The 15,922-nt window shown below is 44.4% G+C and overlaps 1 protein-coding gene across 1 annotated transcript in view; it reads right to left on the reverse strand.

The window, feature by feature from the left end:
- Positions 1-13,773, reverse strand: part of LOC148905900 (exosome complex exonuclease RRP44-like) — a 41,952-nt gene extending 28,179 nt beyond the window's left edge. Inside the window, exons 1-2 of the mRNA XM_089038923.1 lie at positions 13,599-13,773; positions 12,030-12,446 (exon numbers count right to left, since the gene is read on the reverse strand). Coding sequence (XP_088895049.1) covers positions 12,030-12,446; positions 13,599-13,773 — 592 coding nt within the window. The remainder of the gene's footprint in view (positions 1-12,029; positions 12,447-13,598) is intronic.
- Between the last annotated feature and the right edge of the window lie 2,149 nt (positions 13,774-15,922).

The following is a 15,922-nucleotide window of genomic DNA, read 5'->3' on the forward strand; positions in this document are numbered from 1 at the left end:
TACGTGAATGATCATTGTTTTGGATACCGGGCTTGGGTTAAATGTTGGGATGCCTGGGAATTAATCATGTTTACTATTAGTACTATTCGACGGGGTGGTCGTGTAATGTTGGGTTTTGGATCGTTGATGAGAGTAACCGACCATTCAAGCCTTACAGAAAAAAGACACCAAATAGGAACCAGTTCATTTCTCATTTGAGGGCCAATCGAAGTACCGCCCCAAAGATTTGACGCCCGTAACTTTCACATGATACTTATTGTCAATATGCGAATTACATGATTCGCCCCCCCAGTGATAAGATACGTCGGTCTGCCGATGCCGGGAAGGCTGGTTCGCGTTTCGGATAAATGCCGCCACCGACTGAGCCCCTTCGAAACGGAATCCACTTGGAATCATAAGCCATTATCACCATGATCGGTGCTGGGCCGCTAGTTCCGCATTATCAACAAGTCTGCGCGAAATACTAATCTTTACTTATCCTCAGTTCGAGGACGCCTCGGACGCCCCTACAACGAACGCCCGCATAATACATAAGGCTAAGATTAGCCTTCCATCTTCTTCAGAAGTACCACTCCAATCCGACGACCAATATCCAAATTTTATTCCCCACTAACTCAACAGTTCTCCGCAGGTCCTAAGTTCCAAGGAAACAACCGAACCCAGCAGCCCAGGCACGCCTGCTGCCATCTTTTTCCCAATTCCGTCAGCCCCTTTCCTAATTTCTTTACGCCCCGCCTTACGCCCCTCGCCTAGTACCTTAAGTGTGCTAAGATTACTCCTACTACGCTCGAAATAGCGACCGCAAATGCCAGCGGAACGCCCATATTTCAAAAGGGCTCTTTTTTCTTTCCTTGGTGTAAGCCTCAGCTCCTTTTTCCTTACCTTCTATTTGCGTTTGTAATTCCGCAGTCTTTCCTGAAGGGTTTCTACTTCCTTTTGGGCTGCCTCCCTTTCTTCTTCAGGGCGAGTTTGATCTTCGATTATTACTCGCTGTCGATCTATTTCGTACTCCAAGTCTTCGACGGCCTGTCGAAGTTGCCGTATTTGTTCCTCCGCCACTGCCTTGTCCACCATCAATTGCCTTTCTCTGTCAACAGACTCCATTAATTCTTGTCCTAAGCGGCTGTAGTTCCGTGTCTTTTCCCGCCGCTTCATTCAAAGCAGCCCCTTAGCTGATTCCTTGCGTCGCTTTTTTCGTCCAACGCCTTAGAAAGTCTATTCCTAAAGTCTACGATTTCGTCGGCATGGCTCTTAGTAGTTAGTTTATTTTGTTTAATGAATTCGTCTCTCCAATTCTCTTATACGTTCCTGCAATGCTTGGTTTTCCTCTTGGACGGCTTCGAAGCGACTAGTAAGACCGCCTTCTTCCTTGGTTACGTCATCAAGTTGTCGCGTAAGGTCATCGATGGTTATGTTATTTTCCTGTATTTCATTCTTAAGTGCTTCCCTTTCAGCCCTTATTTTCTCTAGTATCTCATTAAGCCTCCAGTCGCGTCGCTATCTTTTGGAAGTTCTTCAAGTTGTTTGCTTTTTTCCTCTTTGACGGTCTCCTAATTGGTTGAGTTTTTCCTGGCGCTCCTCTTGCAAGTCTGATTGCGGATCTGAGGGCATCTTTGTAGCCAGGGTTCGAAATACCTCTAATAAAGGCCCTTTGAGCAACTTTTGTTTCCTCTTGAGTCAAAGTGCTTAGCATCGTCAAGTGGGCGTTCCCAGCGCATTGTGACTCCTTTTGGAAGCTGGTTGTTAAGCAGGTGGGAATTCTTCCTTTGATACAGGTTATACCATTTTTCCCTACCCGATTCTCTAACTTGAACCTGCCCTTTGTCTCCTATTTGGAAGTCCAAAAGAGCCAGGTTTAGGCTTGGGTATCGCTCCCTTAGGTCCTTGATGAGGTCCGCTATTAAGTCCGACCGCACGCCAAGGGATTCCATTTGTAAGTATTCTGGAATGGGCGTGTGGGGGTTCTTAGACTTGAATTTATCTCTTAAGGAACGCATAGCATCGCGGGCCCTGCTGCCATACTTGCTCAGCAATTTATCAAAAAGGCCTCGGGGGTCTACATTGTCATCAGGAAGCAGGGTTTCATATTCTTCGTCATTAATATCAACTTGACCTTCTTCGGTAAGGGGATCAAAATCCGTTCCTTCTACTTCCATTATATATGATAAGCTCAAAGTTAAATCCCAACGTATTACCTAAGCAGGTTGGCGGACTGAAAGCAGAACGCACCTTTCATCGGGTCACATTCACGCCATCCAGCGCAAAGCCTGGAGAAACGCTGTATGTGGGCGTTCCCCGCCTAACGGATAACCTAGTATTGGTTCCTGGCACCCTGGCGTTAAGGTTTGACCTAGCAATACAACCAAGCACCAAGGACAAGCGCTATACCGTCAATAATGTGGGTAGGAACCTCGTCTCTAAGATGAGAATCAAGTTTGCCGGGGAATCCCTCTTAGACTTAAATAGGTACGATCTGTACACCACGTACAAAGATTTATGGTTGACGGCCTTTGACCGTGCACAAAAGATAGAGCAGGGAATCGGAAGCGTTATCCTTCGTAAGCTTCGCAGCGACACTAACCCGGCGCCTACTGACTCCAGTGGAGCAACCGCAGTAGCAGACGCAACAAGGGTAAAGACCGCCTATGGTAGCAAGTACGTTATCCCTTTGGACTTTGAAGTAATTACGAACCATGGCGTGTATTACCCCAGACAGTTATCCGAGTTACAGTTTGAAAGTAACCTTGGCGGACACTACGAACGTCATTGGAGGAATGGACAGCGCAATTAGCGGAGCCGTGGATCTCTATTCTATCACCAACTTAGAGCTACAGTACGAAACCGTGTACAGCGAAGAGCTGGCCCGTAGCGCTGGCATGGAATACAGCTCCGGGAAGGCATTCTTATACGACCACGTAGTGATGTATAAGACGTTCAGCTTCCTGGATAAGACGGATGAGGTTATCAACCAAAGCATTAACCTCCCGCGAAGAAGTCTCACGGGGTTAATGCTGGTGTTTGCCAAACCCTACGAAGCCGGTAAGCGCGACTCCGAAGCGTTCCACAACCCCAACATTACCAACGTCGGCGTGAATATCAACGGCGTTCCAAACAAGGTCTACTCCCAGGGAATAAAGCCCGCAGACGTCTACAGGGAGGCAATGCGTAAGTTTGGCGACCAAATTAGCCCCGAGGAATTCTTTAAGGATAAGTATGCGTTATGGATTGACATGCGCACCATTAACGACGAAGACCTACATGGCCAGGGTTTACGTCTAGTAAATACGCAGGATGGTATAACATTGGAGATCAAGCGCACCAAGAACACCTCCGCGGGCGACGGCGATAAGATAAACTGCTACGTCTTCGTCGTGTCTGACGCGCAACTGAGCGTGGAAATGAACCAACTTAAAAGTGTTGCATATTAAGGTTAAAATATTTCTTAGATATACAATGCTGCAAATATTTGAAAACAACGGTACGAAACTGCAATGCATAGTGCAAGGCGACAAACTGTACTTCAAAGCGAAGTCCGTGGCGTTGGCGTTGGGTTACGTAAATTCCAGAAAAGCGGCGTCTGATCACGTATCAGAGGAAATAAGGTACTTCTCAGGTCTTTAAAGGGTGTAACTCAGCGTGACACCCTTAACGCACAGCCCAATGCCGTGTATTTGACGGAGGAAGGTCTTTACGAATTGATATTCGGATCTGAAAAGGCTGAGGCTAAAAAGTTCAGGAAATGGGTGTTAGGTGACGTCCTTCCCACGCTAAGGAAAACCGGTAAGTATGAGATAGAAAGGCGCTTTGACGGTCCAAACAAGTTGGTATTCAAAATAGAAAATGAGTTTGACCTGCATAAAAGGTGGTGGACTACATCCGCAGGTTTTACCCCCAAATGCTCATAGCACCCGGTCTAGGCGAACTGCAGGATTCAGACGGCAAACGTATAAAGTGCTGGCAGAAAGGATATCAACGCGGTCAACCCGACTTAATGATCTTGAACGCGCACACACATTACTGTGGATTCTGCATAGAGCTAAAGACCCCGAAAGGCAATGGCAGGTTATCTGAGGATCAGCAACTACTCTTACAGAGGTATGAAGAAAACGGCTATAAGGTGCTCGTAAGCAGCGACTACGATGTCATTTGCAGGGAGATCACTGCGTATGCTGAACACCTACGAATTCCCTGCAGGTGGTGCTGTAAGGGCTTTAAAACCTCGGAGACTTTGGCAACACACTTAAAGATATTTCATAGAATATATGGACAAGGATAAATTTAACGAGTTAAAGTTTATACAAACGCACTGGAGGGATTTGGTGGTGGGGGAGATTTACGAGATAAAGAATATGTGGTCTTTGAAGACTTGGACCGCCTGCGTTTGGTCTTAAAGAATAAGAAAAGAACATACACCCTTTGGGCGCCCGATAGGATAAGGTACGCCATCGAAGGGCAGGACGTTACCCATGTCATGAGTCATGGTAAAAAGGATGGCAGGTGGGTATTTGACGTGGTTAATTGGGAGCCTGAGAGTCCTCTGCATTCGTAATGTCTGCCGCGGAGCACCAATGGGATCCTTCAAGAAATACCTTGTCGCAATGAAGGCAGGTGTATTTTTTACGCGGTTTTGGGGGCGTAATGCAATCAGCTGGTAGTTCGCACGTAATACAGTCCATATATTGAAAGGGCGATTAGGAATCGCCACAAAGTAGGCTACCATATACCTTTAAAGGGGTCTTTATTTTTATTCATTATTCTTAATAATGAAAATAAGAATGGGGTTTGAGACTCTTTGCGCAAACCCCATTCTAAAAGGGTCTCAGAATGTTGAGTATAAGGTTGTTATATTGTTAAGGACGTTTATTTGTCGAGGCAGTTGAAGATATGTTCCTCTTCTCTGACGCAACCACAACGATCGCACTCTTGCCTCCAATACTCCCTTTTAGTCCACGGAACGCCTTCTGCGCGTTCGAAAGAGGGGTAAGTACGGACTATCTTCTTATGGTAATCTATGCGATTCCTTAAGTAATCCTCTTTATGCGGGCAGCGACTCATCATATCCGCACATTGGTAGCAATCCACGCCTTCTAAGTCGTAGCTCCCAAAGAGAAATCGATAGTTGACTTCATGTGTTTTCCGATGCGTCTGTAAACGTTGACGACTGCTTAGTATCTTATTACAGAAACTACACTGTCTGCTTTGTTCACAGACGCCCCTTTTCAGGTGCTCGGAGGTGTTAGGAAATTCCTTATTACAGCCCTTGCAAAGCCCACAAATGCGTTTGTCTTGATGTTGTCGCATCTTTTGAACGGTGCTGAATTCTTTACCACAATCCTTACAAACTTTACTAATTGGTTTTTTTGTGCAAACGCCACGACGAACGTGGTATTGTAGTCTTTGTTTGGTGCTGAACACCTTTTTACACATTGAACAGTTCATTTATACTTAAGTGTACCTTAAGCACAATATAACGTATTTTTAACTTTATTGTTAACGTTCTGCAGTGTCTTTTAAAACAGGTCTACGGGAGCATACAGCTGCGTTTAAAAGACACCTAAGAATGTTGAGTATAAGGTTGTTATATTGTTAAGTATGTCTGCGTGTGTCTTTTAAAAGACACCTAAGAATGTTGAGTATAAGGTTGTTAAATTGTTAAAGATGTCTGCGTGTGTCTTTTAAAAGACACCTAAGAATGTTAAGTATAAGGTTGTTAAATTGTTAAAGATGTATGAGTCATTTAAAAGATGTCTTAGAATGTTAAGTATAAGGTTGTTAAATTGTTAAAGATGCATGAGTCATTTAAAAGATGTCTTAGAATGTTAAAGATAAGGTTGTTAAATTGTTAAAGATGCATGAGTCATTTAAAAGATGTCTTAGAATGTTAAAGATAGGTTGTTAAATTGTTAAGGATGCATGAGTCATTTAAAAGATGTCTTAGAATGTTAAAGATAAGGTTGTTAAATTGTTAAGGATGCTGTTTAAAAGAAAAAAAGATACCTTAGAATGTTGAGTATAAGGTTGTTATATTGTTAAGACTACTATTTTAAGAGATGTCTCAGAATAAGGTTTGTGTAAATCCCATTCTTAATGAAAACAGCACATCTTTAACAATATAACAACCTTATCTTTAACATTCTGAGGTGTCTTTTAAAAGTAGCATGCATACATCTTTAACAATTTAACAACCTTATCTTTAACATTCTAAGGTGTCTTTTAAACGACACATGCAGACATCCTTAACAATTTGGCAACCATACGCTTAACATTCTTAGGTGTCTTTTAGAAGTAACGTGCAAGACATCCTTAACAACCTTATCTTTAACATTCTGAAGTGTCTTTTAAACAGCACACGCACACATCTTTAACAATTTAACAACCTTATCTTTAACATTCTAAGGCGTCTTTTAAACAGCTCACGCACACATCCTTAACAATATAACAACCTTATACTCAACATTCTGAAGTGTCTTTTAAACAGCTCTACAGCGGATATCGCATAAAGTCCTTAATGCTTTCTTTTGCCCAACCGGCCATCGTCAAAAGCGCACCAAACCTCTCCGCGCGCTTCAGGCTGCACATTTCATCATACAATTCCTGCACGCGCTCCCGCAGCCGATCGATCTCCTCCCTTTGCATTTCTATGGTGTCTCTTTTATCTTTTGCGTCGGCGGCAATCCTTCTTACTGCTTCCACTGGGTCCATCGTATATATAATGGATCCGAACCATATTCCCTGCAATGCTCTGATAGTAGGACCCACCGGCTGCGGCAAAACGCAGTTCGTAGTGGAGCAGCTATTAGGACCCTTTAGATACCGTTTCGACTATATTGTGTTATTATGCCCCACCTATGTGAATAACCGCACCTGGGAAGGCATAGGAGTGAAAGATGACGACTTCTTCGTGGATATCTTAGATCCTAATGAGTTATCCAGCCATTTGAAGTTTTGGCATAAGCAATTCCCCAAGGATACGCAAACCTTGCTCATATTGGATGACATCGCCTGCGGGGACGACGTAAAAAGACGCACTTCCGAGCTCGTTAAACTCGCCTTCAGCGGTAGGCATGACAATATCAGCGTTTGGTTGCTTTCCCAGCAGCTTACCAGCGTCTCTAAGCCTTTTAGGGAAAACATAGGTTCACTTGTCGTATTTTATACTCCGAGCAAGTCTGACCTGGAAACCATCTTAAGCGACTACGGCGGTGAGATATCCAAGGAACAGTTACACGAATACATGCGGCATTTAAAAACGCACCAACATTCCAAGATGATCTTCTCTTTGAGGTTTCCCTACACGGTTGGAATCTATGATTCCTAATGTATATGGATATTGAGCAGCTCTTAGATGAAGTCCCCACACAGTTAGACGAAAGTAACCTTAAGGAACAACTTAACATCCTGGTGTCTTCTGGGAAGTGCAAAGAAATGATAGGCAAGGAACTTACCCATGAGCAGGTTAATAAGTTGTCAGAAGAGGAAGTCAAAAAGTTCCATAAGAGGTACGAGGCCGCCCTTGCAAGTAAGACCACGGACGCCGTAGCAGACTCCGCCATCCGACTTGCCACCAAGCTCCTTGGACTTGCGCTGCCCATAGACGACGTAGAGCAACTGCGGAAGGACATAAGCGAGGACTATGTCATCGCCCAAGAACTTAAGATAACCTGCGGGTGGTTGTCTTTGAAGTGCGGTAAGTTAATGGCAGTCGCCTCTGCGGCTTTGCACGTAGCTCAGCATGTCGACTTGAAGGAGGTACTAGGTTCCTTCGGAACATCTTGGAAGGACTTCAAGAAGGACAGAGAAGTCGAAAAGGTCTTCCAGGCAGCACTTACTGAGGTACCTGATCAAGTCGCCTCAAGTACTTAGTCAAGTCATTCTCAAGTACTTAGTCAAGTCGTCCTTAAGTCATTCTCAAGTACTTAGTCAAGTCGCCTCAAGTACTTAGTCAAGTTATCCTTAAGTCATTCTCAAGTACTTAGTCAAGTTATCCTTAAGTCATTCTCAAGTACTTAGTCAAGTTATCCTTAAGTCATTCTCAAGTACTTAGTCAAGTTACTTATCAAGTCCTTCAAGTCCTTAGATATAAATGAGTGAACCAGAGTCGAAGGTAGAGCAGCCCGAGCAAAAGATTACCAAGGCTAAATCTCCAGGCAGAGTCGCTGCCGGAAAGAAGCTCGCGGAGATGAACAGGAAGAACAAAGCAAAGAAAGAGGAAAAGGTAGGAGAAGAGGAATCCTTTTGGAATCCCGGCTACGTCATTGGCGCGATAGGAGTCGCTATAGCAGCAGGCAGCCTTTACTTACAATGGCGGGCTACGAAGCCAAAAGTAAAGTGGGAGGCCGCAACATATCGCGCACCTGTGGAGGTTAGAAAAAGTAAGATCCCTGAAATGGAGTAACCTTCTCGCTTTGTAATATAATGTCAACCAAATTAATTGACGCCGTCCAAGAAGCTGCTATCACAACCTCCATCATCGCCGGTATTGGCTGGGTAGGTAAGAAAGTCCTAAAGGAGGACCTTACTGAGGACCCAAGTAAAAATCTGAGTAACTTTGCTAAGATGACCGCTGCCGTATGCGGGGCTATCATGCTAAGAAATTACCTACAGAAGGAAAAGTACCTGCCTAACATATAATGGTTAGCTTAGTCGCAGGTGGAGTTATTGCAGCTTTAGCATTTACAGGGGCTAATTATGGTGGTAGATATCTGGATAAATTAGTTAGCGGTGATAGAAACGCAGAATCTAACGCTGAGAGGAAGAGGCACGACTTAGCGCTGGAGAAATATCAGCGAGACGTGGCGGCTTGGAATGAAAAGAGACAAGCTTACAGGGATTGGTTGGACAAGAACTACCAAGACAAGATGCAGGCAGACAAGAACTTCGAAAACACAGACTACGCCTTTAAGCTCTATGCGCAAGCACACCCCGACTTTAGGTTAAGAAAGCCTCAGTTTAAGGATTACTACCAGCCTTCTAAGAAGCAAAAAGACAATGAGCTGGTATTTGTTGGCATCGCAGGGCTGGCGGGAGGCGCGGCCTTGGCGTATCTGCTCTGAGCTGCGCTCAGATCACTAAAAGGGGACTTGTCCCCTGTAATATATGATCGTCTTTTTGGAAAGCGATAAAAATAACCTTACCACTTATCTGAATCCCCCCATCAAAGCCTGTAAGGTAAGGTTGGTTAGTTGCTCTTTGTACAATTCTTGGTATAATTTGATTAATGGCTTTGTCGTTGTGAATTCCCAAAAGCCAAAGTTACCAGATTCCCATTACACCCCTATAACACTGGCTAAGGAGCTAGCAAAGCATGGATATACTCTTACCACAGGATTACCCCATGAAATGAAATTCAAGAAAAATAGTGGAAGCGCCAATTTAAAGGACAGTTCATTGGTAGAACTCCTGGGCCTTACTAGTACCACGATAAATAGCGGCAGTACATATGATGTGAAATGGAAAGTCGCATCCTCTTATGAAGTCTATTGTGACTTGGTTCATAGTTACAGCAATGGAGAAAAGTCTTCTCTTATGTCCAAGTTTCCACCTAAGGGTAATCCATTTGACCTGGTAGAATACACTCCCATTTCTTTGAGCTATGACTTGTCTAATTTGGTAGAAAGCATAAACATCACCATTAAAGTGGACGGAAAGACGGTGGATTTTAACGGACGTAAGATCAATCTTGTTTTGGAATTCATATAATGGGCCGCGTAGAGGACAAACTTAAAAGGATTTACTATGGGCCTGAAGGCTATTGGAAAGGAGCGTCGGCCATCAAGAAACTCGCGACCGCGGCCAGGGTATCAGATGAAACGGCTAAGAACTGGCTAAGAAAACAAACCCTCTGGCAGGTTTATCTTCCCGTGCCCAAGTACATTCCCAGGCCCAGCTTTACCGTAAATGCCCCCAATGAAGTTCATCAGGCGGATTTGCTTTTCTTACCGCACGACAAGGTGAGAAGAAAGACCTATAGATACGCTTTGACCGTAGTTGATATCGCAAGCAGATATAAGGACGCCGAACCCATAACCAGCAAGGATTCTGGGGAAGTCGCAGAAGCCCTAGGTAGGATTTATAAGCGCGTTTTGAAATGGCCTAAGCTGCTGCAAGTGGATGCGGGGACAGAGTTCATGGGCGTGGTTACTAAGACCCTGAGAGACCACGACGCCAAAATTAGGAGAGCCGAGGCAGAGTACCACAGGGGTCAGAGCATTGTCGAAAGATTTAATAAGACCCTGGCCGAGCGTCTCTTTGGGTACCAGTATTGGAAAGAGCTGGAAGATCCCTCCAAACGCAACAGGGAATGGACTCAGAGGCTCCCCCAGGTCGTCGCGGCTTTGAACAACGAGGCGGCCAGGGCTACGGGGATGAAACCCAAGGATGCCATAAAAAAGAAACACGTGGAACACAAGTCCTACGTCAGAAGTTCAAGGGCGGTCGGACTGAAGGAAAAAAAGCTCCCCCGCGACATAGTGGTCAGATACCTCTATCAGCCGGGGGAACTCGAAGGTGGCAGTAAGAGAGCCACGGATCCTAACTGGTCTTTGGAAACGTATGAGATTTCGAAGTCCGTCACCAAGGAAGGGCAACCCGTGTTGTATTACCTAAATGGCCCAAGTCGCGGATTTGTCAAGGAAGAGCTGCTCATGGTCCCCAAAGACTCAGAGTAGTGCTAGCTGCCCTTCAAAGTAGCGCAGCACCGCGCGCCCGATTGCACTCTAGGCATGTCAGTCTTACGTTGCCTCTGCAATGCCCGCGCTTATTATTTATACGATCCACGGAGAACTGCTGATCGTCATTTGGGTCAAACCTCCATAGTAGAGGTATGTTACACTTGGCACACCGTGCCCCTTCCTTATAGACGTCGTCCACGCATAGGTCGAACGTCATATTTTTTTCTTCGTCGTGTCTTTTGTAGCGAAGGAGTTTCTTAGCAATGTTCTCCTTTGCTATATCTTCTGGCGTTTTATCGTAACGCAATTGCGGACCCCAAGCCCTCCGCAACTGTTTGGCATGCTCCACACGGCTCACAGCGGTATATATCAAATTACTCCAACATAACCGCTGGTCTATGATCCATAAGGTTTCTTTTATGGTAAGCCCTTGCGCGCTGTGGACTGTCATACAATATCCCAAACGCCAATCTGGATGGGAGGTTATTTTTTCAACCTTTCCCATAGGCACCCAGACTTTATCATGAGTTACCGCATTTGGCAGTCGAACGTCAGTACCTGGCACCCATACGTCGCGCTTCTGCATGCGGGTATCGCGAGGCTTGTAGCAAACGGGCACCAAATGGCCCGGAAATCTCTCACGGTGTACTTTTAATAGATCTTTCTGTATTCGCGATTGTGCTGCGCGCTTGCTACTCAACACCAAGTCCTCGGGATGCCTCGTGGTAAGGAAGTCCTCGTAAGACTTCGCTCGTATATGCTTACGCAGCGTTTTGTTTTGCTCGGCATCACTGAGGCCCCGAAGTTCCGCCTTTAAGTTTCTCACTTCGTCCTTGCTGCGGTAGTCGGCATTGATTTCCTCCGCATGGTCTACGAACCCTTTTAACCATTTATGGGGCATTTCTCCGCAAATGGGAGGAGGTTGGCATGGATCTCCGGCAAATATGACTTGACACTTTCCGCGGAGGAAGTCCACAAATTCCTGTAGGATTTCTAATGGCACGGTGCAAATCTCATCCCATAATATCACCGACGGTATGTCGCGTATTGCTTCCGGCACCCACTTTTGACCGTTCCAGCGAAAGAAGCTGTGGTACGTTTGCGCATCGTGGCCCATCTCCGTTAATTCTCTTTCCAAACGGTGCGTCGGCGTTAACACCTTCACGCGGGGAAATAATTCCAAAACCCTGGTGGTCTTACCGCTGCCTCCGGGCCCGTACAAGTACGAGAAGCGTTGGTAAGAAATGGGATCCACAACGGACGGCAATGGCTCCACGGTGGGGACGACGGCACCTTTCGTATGTTTCCCGTGGTATTCCACACGTTCTCTCCAGGCTTTTATCTCTTCATCTTTTATACGCCATTGACCACTTTCCGCGAGTTCGTCCTCCGTGTAAAACTCCTGCATTTTTTCTAACACTTCAGGCTTCACATACAAAGAATCCGTAGCCACGCGTGGGATATCCTCTTTGTCAAAACGCAACAGCATCGACAACAGATTGATATGCGCATATGCAAGCATGCTAGCCCGGAGATGGTAATATTGCGGACGATGATCTTGGTAATAACACAACGCATTCCATTGTCGTTCACCTTGGCCTTCTATGAAATAATTCCATTTCTCTACGGACACCATCGTCCCTTGTTCATGTGCACGCTTTACGAGGAAGCTCAACTCTCCGTCGTCGGTTATCAAACGCCGCTGCATGTGCTTTTCTCCTTCTTTCGCGCCCTGGGTGAATTTACCTATGACGATTCTAGCAGTGGGGTTGTGCTCTGGTAACCATTTCGTAAATGCAGAATGACACAATATGGCTTCATGCGCCGTGTACGTGAGCAGTTCGCGCTCTTCGAGAAACTTCAACAAGGGTATGGGAATCCATTCTTTCTCCTGCAGATGTTTCCCATACCACGCGTAAATTATCGGATGTAAGCCCTTTGCTAACTTCCACGTGGTCAATCTTACAAACCCCGTAGCTGGAGCGTTATAGCTGCCGGGCAAAGACACACGAAAGAACTGCGAATCTGGATGCCCGTAGTGGTCGTAATACTCCTTACAATCCCCTAGGCCTTTAAAACTGGCAGGGTAACAATGTTTCATGTCTAAGGATACGTATTCGTTTTCGTCATACTCCATGTTCCACAGACCTCCATGACCATGCTCTACACAAGCTTTTGCTATGTCGGCGAATTCCTTAGGCGTGGACTTCCATCCGTTCCTTTTCTTTGCGGCTAGAAAGTCCAAACTACGAGAGCTAAGGACCTCGTCTGCAAAGTCTTCCCCTAAGGTTTCACACGCACTTTGAATGCGTTGGTGTTCTACTTGGGGCCTGTAGAGAGTACCATCCTGCGTCATGAACTGACTTCCTTCCGCGTCCATTAACCAAACGGAATTCTCGTGGACTAATTCTGCCAACGGTGACATTTTATAAACCTTAGTTTCCTTCTTTTTGGGGAACCTAAGTTCTCGCCAAGCGTGTCCGTTGTGTTGGTAGATGACAATGGGGGCACCTCTACCTCCATATTTTTTCGTCCCTTCGTAAATGCAACCGTCCGTGATGTCCTTCACGTGTATGCGGCGTTCTAAGGCCGTCTCTAACTTCTTGATGTTTTTGATGGTACCTCCAATCCTATGTGTGTCATTTTCCCATTTCCTGATGGCTTCTCTCCTCTTGGGCGTAAGCTTACCGCCACGAGAGGAATCTTCGAAGAACTCTCTTACCAACTTCGCAACACAATTACCCGGATGTCGCATTGGTCGCAACTTTTTGACGTCCGGCTCCTTAATCTCGTACGCGCCGTAAATGACCACGGTAACCGGGTAAGCGACCTCGTAGAAGAGCATGTCAATTCCCTCCAATGCCCCTGGTCGCGTATGCTTATTCAAGACGAACAAACTCTGCTTACCAGACGCCCTGATGGGATTACGGCCCTTTTCTATCACCCACTCGCCGTCCAAATACTTCACGAACGTCAACTCCAAACGGTAGTCACCGTCCGGCATTCTGTCGATTATCCTTTCAGCCATCTCGTGATTCATAGTCTTGTCTGTCTTTCCCTCCATGAAGGTAGCGAAGACCAAATCCGCATCTGAGTTATCCATCACCTGATTTCCCAGCCTGCGCACAGTTTCGTTTTGAATGTCGTTGACGGATGCCATGTATATCTAAAGAATATCTTTCCCTCCATTTGCGACCCCAACAGAGCAGCAGTTAGGCACCTTTCGCGCTGCCGGCAGATCGCGCAAGACCCCCTGTTCCGCGGGTTACCGACCTCCAAAAACCCACCCCCCCCCCCTGGTGTTTTTCGACTTGTGATTTTTGGCAATGCCGGCAATTCGCGAGTCCGCCTAACTGCTGCTAATGAACTGTTTTGCTTACTTCATAAATAATGTATATTTTTCTAAAAGGTGTGAAAATAGGCCAAAATCGATCAAAACCATGGGCTATAGTCCATGCTTTATGGCTGAAAATGGTCAAAAATGACCTATTTTGCATCGTTTATGAATAATGCATATTTTTCATAAAGGTGTGAAAATGGGCTAAAATCGATCAAAACCATGGGTTATAGTCCATGCTTTTCGGCTGAAAATGGCCAAAAATGACCAATCTTGCATCGTTTATGAATAATGTATATTTTTCCAAAAGGTGTGAAAATGGGCTAAAATCGAAAAAAACCATGGGCTATAGTCCATGCTTTTTGGCTGAGTATGGCCAAAAATGAATTATTTTGCAACCTTCATAAATAATGCATATTTTTTGAAAAGGTGTGAAAATGGACCAAAACCATGGGCTATAGTCCATGCTTTTTTCCCAAAAATGGCCAAAAATGACCTATTTTGCATCCTTCATAAATAATGCATATTTTTCTAAAAGGTGTGAAAGTGGGCCAAAATAGATCAAAGCCATGGGGTATAATCCATTCCTGTTTACTGAGTATGGCCAAAAATGAATTATTTTGCAACCTTCATAAATAATGCATATTTTTGAAAAGGTGTGAAAATGGACTAAAACCATGGGCTATAGTCCATGTGTTTTGGCTGAAAATGGCCAAAAATGACCTGTTTTGCATCCTTTATAAATAATAAATATTTTTCTAAAAGGTGTGAAAATGGGATAAAATCGATAAAAACCATGGGCTATAGTCCATGCTTTATGGCTGAAAATGGCCAAAAATGACCTATTTTGCAAGCGTCATAAGTAATGCATATTTTTTGAAAAGGTGTGAAAATGGGCTAAAATCAATCAAAAGCATGGGGTATAGTCCATGCTTTTTTCCCATCAATGGCTAAAAATGACCTGTTTTGCATCCTTCATAAATAATGCATATTTTTCTAAAAGGTGTGAAAATAGTCCAAAATCGATCAAAAGCATGAGCTATAGTCCATGCTTTTTGGCTGAGTATGGCCAAAAATGACCTATTTTGCAACCTTCATAAATAATGCATATTTTTGAAAAGGTGTGGAAATGGACTAAAACCATGGGCTATAGTCCATGCTTTTTGGCTAAAAATGGCCAAAAATAAATTATTTTCCAACCTTCATAAATAATGCATATTTTTTGAAAAGGTGTGAAAATGCGCTAAAGTAGATCAAAACCATAGTCTATAGTCCCTGCTTTTTAGCTGAAAATGGTCAAAAATGACCTATTTTGCATCCCTCATCAATAATGCATATTTTTCCAAAAGGTGTGAAAATGGGCTAAAATCGATCAAAACCATGGGTTATAGTCCATGCTTTTTGGCTGAAAATGGCCAAAAATGACCAATGTTGCATCCCTCATAAATAATGCATATTTTTCCAAAAGGTGTGAAAATGGGCTAAAATCGATAAAAACCATGGGCTATAGTCCATGCTTTATGGCTGAAAATGACCAAAAATGACCTATTTTGCAAGCGTCATAAGTAATGCATATTTTTTGAAAAGGTGTGAAAATGGGCTAAAATCAATCAAAACCATGGGCTATAGTCCATGCTTTTTGCCAAAAAATGGCCAAAAATGTCCTGTTTTGCATCCTTCATAAATAATGTATATTTTTCTAAAAGGAGTGAAAATAGGCTAAAATCGATCAAAACCATGGGGTATAGTCCATGCTTTTCGGCTGAGTATGGCCAAAAATAAATTATTTTGCAACCTTCATAAATAATGCATATTTTTTTGAAAACGTGTGAAAATGGACCAAAACCATGGCCTATAGATCCATGTGTTTTGCCCAAAAATGGCCAAAAATGACCTGTTTTGCATCCTTCATAAA

Source organism: Actinia tenebrosa, unplaced genomic scaffold (genome assembly GCF_029948245.1).
Source record: "Actinia tenebrosa isolate PJP-AT-01 unplaced genomic scaffold, QUT_ActTen_1.0 PGA_scaffold6__47_contigs__length_16458017, whole genome shotgun sequence".
In the NCBI taxonomy this organism is placed as follows: Eukaryota; Metazoa; Cnidaria; class Anthozoa; order Actiniaria; family Actiniidae; genus Actinia; species Actinia tenebrosa.